Below are 7,154 nucleotides of genomic sequence, written 5' to 3' on the forward strand. Positions count from 1 at the left end.
TTGAAGCATTATTTTAAGCGACCTACATCATTAATGACTTTTTCTTTGTGGTGGGTGTTGGAGAAGAGAATGCATAAGGGGCATTGGCATAAATATTGTCTTCTACTGTAAAAGTTCCTTTCCTGTGAGTGAGATTATTCACAAACACACACAGTATTCCTCAAATGGTTTTTTAAAAAATTATTTGGCTTCAATGCCAAAACAAAAAAATGTTTTAAATGTGAAGTAGTTTTGAAGTAAATGTTTACCCCTAAAATTTATATTTAAAATATCCTACTTAAATCATAGATCATAGTATATTTAATTACTATACAATGATATTAAAGTTAAAAAATCACCAAAAACATAACAAATAATGACACATTTATATTTCCAAATTTGAAGTAAACTGCTTTTAAGAATGGTCAAAGAAAAAATGCACTCATTTACTATCTTCTTAAATGTACTAACAAACTTAAAAAATACTGTTGTTATTATTATGATTATTATTGTCGTAAATACTCATGTCAGGATCCCAGACATTCTGATCTCTATGGGAAGGAGAAGGATTATTAATTGAGGTGTTTATCTTTCTTTCCTAGAGAGATGGAACTATCTTTATTCCTCTTTTTTTTTTTAATTATTGGGCCTAATGTCTAGTGTCATGTCAAATACTATACTATTAATCAATCTGAAATCTCCAAAGACAATTGAGGACAGCTTTTGGTCTCACAAATTTTAGGAGCTAGCAGCATTTCTCGTTTAGGTGTTCAACTTCCTTAAATCTCGCCAAACCTTGCAAGGTGGCGCTCTTTTCATGAAAGGTTGATATTTACTCTTATAATCACAATAGTATTTTTTAAAAAGTTAAACACCACCATCTCCAGTTTTTCCTGTGTTACATAAAATGCAGCAAATTCCCTCCTTTACCAATAAAACTTTGTTGGCCAAAAGTGACAAATACAAATGGCAAGAGATGAAGACATGTCAACAAAGGATTTTTAAAGAGAATTTAACATTTTGATTTTGTAATTGGTCAATGATCTACTCTGAAAAATTAATGTCTCTTTGAAATAGATGTCAATATCATAAGGGGTTCTCATACTTTTGCAGGGTTTTCCCTCTCTTACTTTTCTTCTCAGAGTCAATATGGCCTATGATTTCCTGAACACACATAGTATATTAAAAAAGCAGGTCCAGGTTCGTCCTTGTCCACACTGAGGTCAGTTTCTGCCTCCTGCTCTGACACATCCACACCCTTGCAGTTACAGCCAAGGCCCTGATTTGTGATCTCCCCTATGTTGTCTGCTTAATGGGGCGATCATGCAAGCTACAACCAGAGACAAAGAAGCTCGAGTTCCTACCAGCGCAGCTAACTTCGAAGGAGCAGCATAGCTTGCAAATCTATCAAACTAAACTGCAAGAAAGACAATCTGATTTAGAGAAAAGGCGTTCTGCTACAGTCATTAAGCACAAGTAATTTAGATTTTTTATATTGTCTCCTCATTTACAAATTTACTGTATCAACGCCAGCCAATGGAACGAATTTCTTAAGTAAATGAGAAATAAATAAAAGAGATAGAAAGATAATCAAATTACATAAAATAATTCTCTTCCCTAGATATATTTTTGAAAGAACTAATAACAGTGGCAAAATTATAGGAATAATACATATCATAGGAAGTAATTAATTTAAATTAGCATCACATTTGAAGAAATACAAGTAAAACGCTTTATGGGCGTTTACTTTTGTACAAAGAAGGAAGGTCTGTAAAGCCATGCATCAACATCCTGAAAATTAGTTATGGCCATAAATGGTTTAATTGAAGACAGCAATTTAAAATATGATATTGTAAATCTGCAACTCGGTTTCAGCCAGGGGAATTTAATTTGGGGGGCAGCGGAACCCTCTGCTTCAAGTTCATTTGCAACATTGCAGAGTGAGCCCCTGAGCTTCTGACAATTCACCTACATTAATATTGATGTTGCCTGTGCAATCTATTTCTGTTATTTTTATGGTTGTTATTGTATGTCTGCAAAGGTCATTTAAATTATACAGCGGCCGAAAATTTGTTTCATAAATTTTGATATAAATACTAATTACACCCTCTCGGAGAGCCAGCAGGGTAGCGTTCATTTATCACGTTTATAGGACCTGCGATGACAGAAAGGGAAGGCGAGGAAGACTGGAAAGATTTTCTAGAGACCCACTAAAGCTGGCCGAAGAGGCAGCAGGTTGCTGGGGGTGAAGAAGAAATTCCTACCACAATCACTGAGATTTAAGAATCTTTAATAAGGTACGAAAGGTTACCAAACAGTTCTGGAAACTAAAGTGTACATACGAGTTTTTCTAGCCATAAATATTGAATAGCTGTAACATGAATAAACCGGCCCTTTACATGCGGATAAATATGGAAACTAGGAATTATATACATTATGTGGTTGTATCTTTTGCCAAAAGCAACGGACAGTTATAGTTTATATCTTCTTTAATATCACTTTACATAAACAAATGGAACAGTTTGACACGCAGATCCAGGCTCGTACTATACGAATTCTTGACAGGACGTGAAACAACATTTTACTGCACTAAAGTACTTAGACTTTGGGACGAGAAATGTTTGCACTTTATACAAAAAAAAAAAAAAAAAGCACATTAATACCAATAATATTCTGTTAGGTCGACGTGGAGACTGTAATCGTACAAAGTAATTCACATTTTGGTACACATTTACTAGAACATTCTTGCCATTCAGTACAAACAGTTGGCTTTCGGCCGCCCACCCCCCTCCCTTCCCCCTCCCCCGCCCGCCCGGCCCCTCCCCCCTCCCCCAATGCAAAGACCACAACGCCACGAACCCACCCGCCCGCTCCAACCGAGATATAACTATTTACAGAATCCAACAGTACAGTTTTAAGCTAATAATTCTGTATTTACAAGAATGCAAAGAAAAACAAAAAACAAACAAACAGAACGGAAGCCCAGAGGGCCTGTTCGATTCCGACGAGAAACTGGCCCTCGGTCGGGGTTGGCAGCACTCGGTCAGGCGGCCGCCTTATCCTCGACCACCCTCCCGCCCCTTGGCTACCAAACCTTTGCCAAAAAAAAAAAAAAAAAAACACAAAAGAAAAAAAGGAAAAAGAAAGAAAAGAAAGAAAAAAGGAAAAAAAATTAAAGGTTTGGGGCTTTCTTTCTCTTACTCGGTCCTGGGTCTATTGGCAGGTTTAAAAAAAAATAGGACTGCGGTGTCTGGGGCGGGGGAGGGGTAGGGGGCTGTGTTGATTCGCAGGGTTCATTCAGTAATATTTTGTGTACGTATGTGTTCAGTCTCTTAAATAGGGTTTTGTTCGGTGTTTTGTTTCTGATTTTAAACGTACCATTCATTAAAATTGGAAGAGAGCGCGCTGTGGCCGGCTGTGTGGTGGACTGCAGAGGAGGAGGGCGACAGGGAGCTGGTAGTCGGGTTTTCTGTGGAGGGAGACACGATGGTGGGCGGCGTGGAGGACTCGTAGCCGGAGCTGGCTGCGGGCGAAGGCTGCGAGCCCTGCGAGGAGGATTCGTGGACCTGCGGGAATAAAGTCGCGTTTTTACAGAGATAAAGAGCCCGCGGGGCAGCCGCCTAGGACGGGTGAAGGCCGCGTGCCGCCTCCCCACACAGCGCTGAATCCCCTTGAACTCGTGGGAGGCCTGACCCGCCGGACTTAGGTTTGGCTGCCCGCCTCCGCCCAGCAAAGCCAGTGCTCCAGGGAGGGACAGCGCCCCCCGGGACCCACAAAAGAAAAACCGCTCTGGGAAGGGGGAGGCTGGATTTGAGGTAGGAGCCTGCGACGGTCCCTCCTGCAGCCGCTGTACTTTGCTTGCTCAGCTTTAGGTAAGCAAACGCTCAGGCCTGTGTGCAAGAGCCCCACGCTTCTGCCAACGATGCCCGCTACAATGGCGGCAGCTTCGGCACAGTCAACCCGCTGGTACAGCCCTAGCTAGCTCCCTACCTGGGCCAAATTCCGGTCGCCTCCCCCTTTCTTTTTACTTTTATTATTAAACAGTAAACTTAGGATGCCCTCATTCCCCTTTCCAGCACCCACCCTCCCTGCCCAGCCGCACTCAGCAAAGCGGAACCGTTGCCTTTCTGCCTCCGCCAGTTCCTTCCACCACCCGGCTGCCACTCGCCGCCCGGCCCTGGCCGAAGACCGGAGGGGGTCCCAGTTCAAAGGCGGCCAGCGAGAGCGCGGCGATTACCTTCATGTGTTTGCGCAGCGAGCTGGGGTGCGTGTAGGACTTGTCGCACATCTTGCAAAGATAGGGCTTGTCGCTCGTGTGCACGTGCATGTGCTTCTTGCGGTCGCTGCTATTGGCAAAGCGTCGGTCGCAGCCTTCGAACTCGCACTTGAAGGGCTTCTCCCCTGGTGCGAAAGGCAAGAAAGAGAGAAGTGTGATTGCAACAAATCCTGCGGCTGTTTTTTAAAATTTTAAACAATGATAAAAATCAAAACAAAATAAAAAGGCAGCAGCTCAGTGTTAGTACTTTCCAAGTTCAAAAACCCGAGTCTTTTTGTATCTGCAGGGTAATTATAAATATCTGAACTATTTTAACTTCTAATCCAATTAGATCCAGATTTAATTTTTTTTTATTATTATTATCAGTGGTGGTAGTTTTTCTAGATCCCAGAGTGGCAGCAGGTCTGGCTGCTGGTTTTTCTGCCCGGGGCTATACAGACGACTTCGGGCGGCTTCTACCTAGTTCTTGCTTTCTAATTTTCACACTGCCAGCAGATTCTCCTGCTGTTTTGCTCTTCTCTCCTCCCCCTACCCCCTCCCCGACGCTCCGCACCCCCCTCGTCGCTCCTCCACCCCACCCCACCCCCGACACACACTCACATTTTATAAGGTAATCTGGGCCGAGAGCTCGGCGCCGCAAATTCTTCCTTCACTCTGGCATTAAACCCCAAATTCCAAACGCGGTTCACAGAAATCACCCAGGCAAACCAGAATAGGGAAGCAGACAGGATTCCCGGCCTTGTTGGCGCTAGGGGCCCGGAATGGCCTGCCCGACTCAGACCACAGCCTTGAGCTCGCCGCGAACTTTTAAGTGTTCCTGGCCGGTCTCTTCGTTTTTAAAGGCTAATGCAGGGTGTTCGGTGTTTTGAAAACTATCTCATAAAATCTAATTGACAAAAAAGACTTCTCCGCCTTCTGTCGACTCTCTCAACTCTTCAAGCTTACTCAAATACAAGTCACTACTAAAATTGGGCTCTTTAAATATGCATAAGCCTTCAAAAGCCTCCTCAGGCCCAACATACTTGCTTTCAATACTCCCCCCACCCTTTCGGTTTTTGTTTCTTTCCCGGCGCCTCCATCCTATCTCTTCCAATTTCCTTAGCTCTTTCATTTGACAACATTTTCACTAAGGTGTCTAGAGAAAGATGTTAGCCGGAAGCAAATGTTTAGATTTGTCTGCAGCTGGACTTGCTGGCGCCTCCGCCACCGCGGAGAACCGGCCACCTGTCCTGGCTTCGCGTACACCAAGGGCTCCACAAAGCTGGGTTTGTCTCTCTGCTCTCCCAGCCTTTTTTAGTCCTCATTTAAAAATCTATATTCCTAGATACCTCTTGGCCTTTCTTCTCTATACCTCTTCATAATTTCAAGCCTCAAACTAAACACCAGCGCACACTTCCACTGCCTGCCTGCTGGAACCTGACGCCCAGACCCAACCGCGGCCCGGTTTGTGCGCCCCGGCCACTGACTTTTGGATTTCGGGTCCCAGGCCCAGGATGGGGAGGGTGGGGGTTCAAGAACAGCGGTTTCGTACCTGTGTGCGTCCTTTTGTGGATCTTTAAGTTCTCAGAACGCGCGAAGACCTTGCCGCAGCCAGGAAAAGGGCAAGGGAAGGGCTTCTCGCCCGTGTGCACGCGGATGTGGTTGACCAGTTTGTATTTGGCTTTGAAGGGCTTGCCCTCGCGCGGACACTCCTCCCAAAAGCAGATGTGGTTACTCTGCTCAGGTCCGCCGACGTGCTCCACGGTGACGTGCGTGACCAGCTCGTGCATGGTGCTGAAAGTTTTGTTGCACGACTTTTTGGGGTTGGCCAGCTGCTCGGGCTCGATCCACTTGCAGATGAGCTCCTGCTTGATGGGTTGGCGCATGTAACGGAAGAAGGCGCCAGCGCCGTGATGCGCGGCCATGTTCACGTTCATGGGCCCGTAACCGTGCAGCTGCGGCGCAGCATAATGCTCCGAACGCGGGCTGGTCACCTGGCCGTACTGTTCCGGCCGCGGGTACATGTCCCCGGAGAAGCCAAGCCTCATCTGCCCGTTTACCACGTTGGGCGACGCGTGGCCCGCCGCCTGCTCGTGAAGGCCGGGGAAGAGGAGGTGGCCCGCGGCGTCCGTGTGACTGTGTGGGCCCCCGAAGCCTCCGGCTGAAGCAGCGAACAGACTGTGCTGAGCGCTGGCTGCCGCTGCCGCGTCGCCAAAGCCCCGGTTGCGGAACAGAAAGTCCCGCGTGGAGTTGAAAGCTGCGCTCGAATAGGAGCCGACGTGGCCCGGGTGGTGGTGATGGCCCAGGGCCGCGGCAGCCGCGTAGCCGGGCGCCTGCGACGTGAAGGCCGTCTGGCCGGCGGAGGCCAGCTCGTGAGAGCTGGGGTTGAGCTTGAAGGCGCCCATGCCGTCGGCGAACGGGTTGATGCCCAGGCCCACGTCGCGCTCGGCCACGTCGCCCGCCGAGTGGTGGCGGGACGCGCCAAAGGTGGTCACGCCGATCGCGGGGTACTGGGGGCCGGCGTCCAGGAGCATCGTGGCTGCTCGGGGCGAGCCCCGGCCTCCCCCGCCCCCCCCACCCTCGCCCGCCGAGGAGGGAAAATCAGGAGGAGGAGGAGGAGGAGGAACGGGAGGCGGAGGAAGAGGAAGAAGAAGAAGAGGAGGGAGGAGGAGTCGACCCACCTCGCGAAGTCCTAGCCCGCAGGCAGCGGCGCGACGCGCCGGGACGCCCGCCTGGCCAAGCGCGGGGAAGCCGGACCGCTCCCGGCCGCAAGCAAGGCGGGCTCCGGCGCCCGCCAAGAAGACCCCGCCGGCCGGGCTCGCACTTTCTCGCCGCTCAGTCTCTGCCGAGAGGACCCTGCGTCAAGGCTGCCCAGGGAAAGGCATGGAGCATCTCAGCCCCCCCAAAAAAAACTTCCTCC

At 48.2% G+C, this 7,154-nt stretch overlaps 1 protein-coding gene across 1 annotated transcript; it reads right to left on the reverse strand.

The window, feature by feature from the left end:
• Window positions 1-3,347: 3,347 nt before the first annotated feature.
• ZIC1 (Zic family zinc finger 1) lies at window positions 3,348-6,768 on the reverse strand. The gene is made up of 3 exons (XM_028103188.1): window positions 5,787-6,768; window positions 4,217-4,380; window positions 3,348-3,545 (listed from the first exon to the last, which is right to left on the reverse strand). Exons 1-3 carry the CDS (start codon window positions 6,766-6,768, stop codon window positions 3,348-3,350), a joined length of 1,344 nt encoding a protein of 447 aa, XP_027958989.1.
• Window positions 6,769-7,154: the final 386 nt, after the last annotated feature.

This window comes from Eumetopias jubatus, unplaced genomic scaffold (genome assembly GCF_037043125.1).
Source record: "Eumetopias jubatus isolate StellerSeaLion01/CBP00866 unplaced genomic scaffold, mEumJub1_p1.0 scaffold_1, whole genome shotgun sequence".
NCBI classification, from domain to species: domain Eukaryota; kingdom Metazoa; phylum Chordata; class Mammalia; order Carnivora; family Otariidae; genus Eumetopias; species Eumetopias jubatus.

Excerpts from the sequence above, each read along its gene's own strand:
- ZIC1 (XM_028103188.1), bottom strand. The coding sequence starts at position 6,768 with ATGCTCCTGGACGCCGGCCCCCAGTACCCCGCGATCGGCGTGACCACC. Across the intron at positions 4,381-5,786 it reads CCACAAAAGGACGCACACAG|GGGAGAAGCCCTTCAAGTGC; the intron begins GTACGAAACCGC and ends CTTTCGCACCAG. Across the intron at positions 3,546-4,216 it reads CGCTGCGCAAACACATGAAG|GTCCACGAATCCTCCTCGCA; the intron begins GTAATCGCCGCG and ends TTATTCCCGCAG.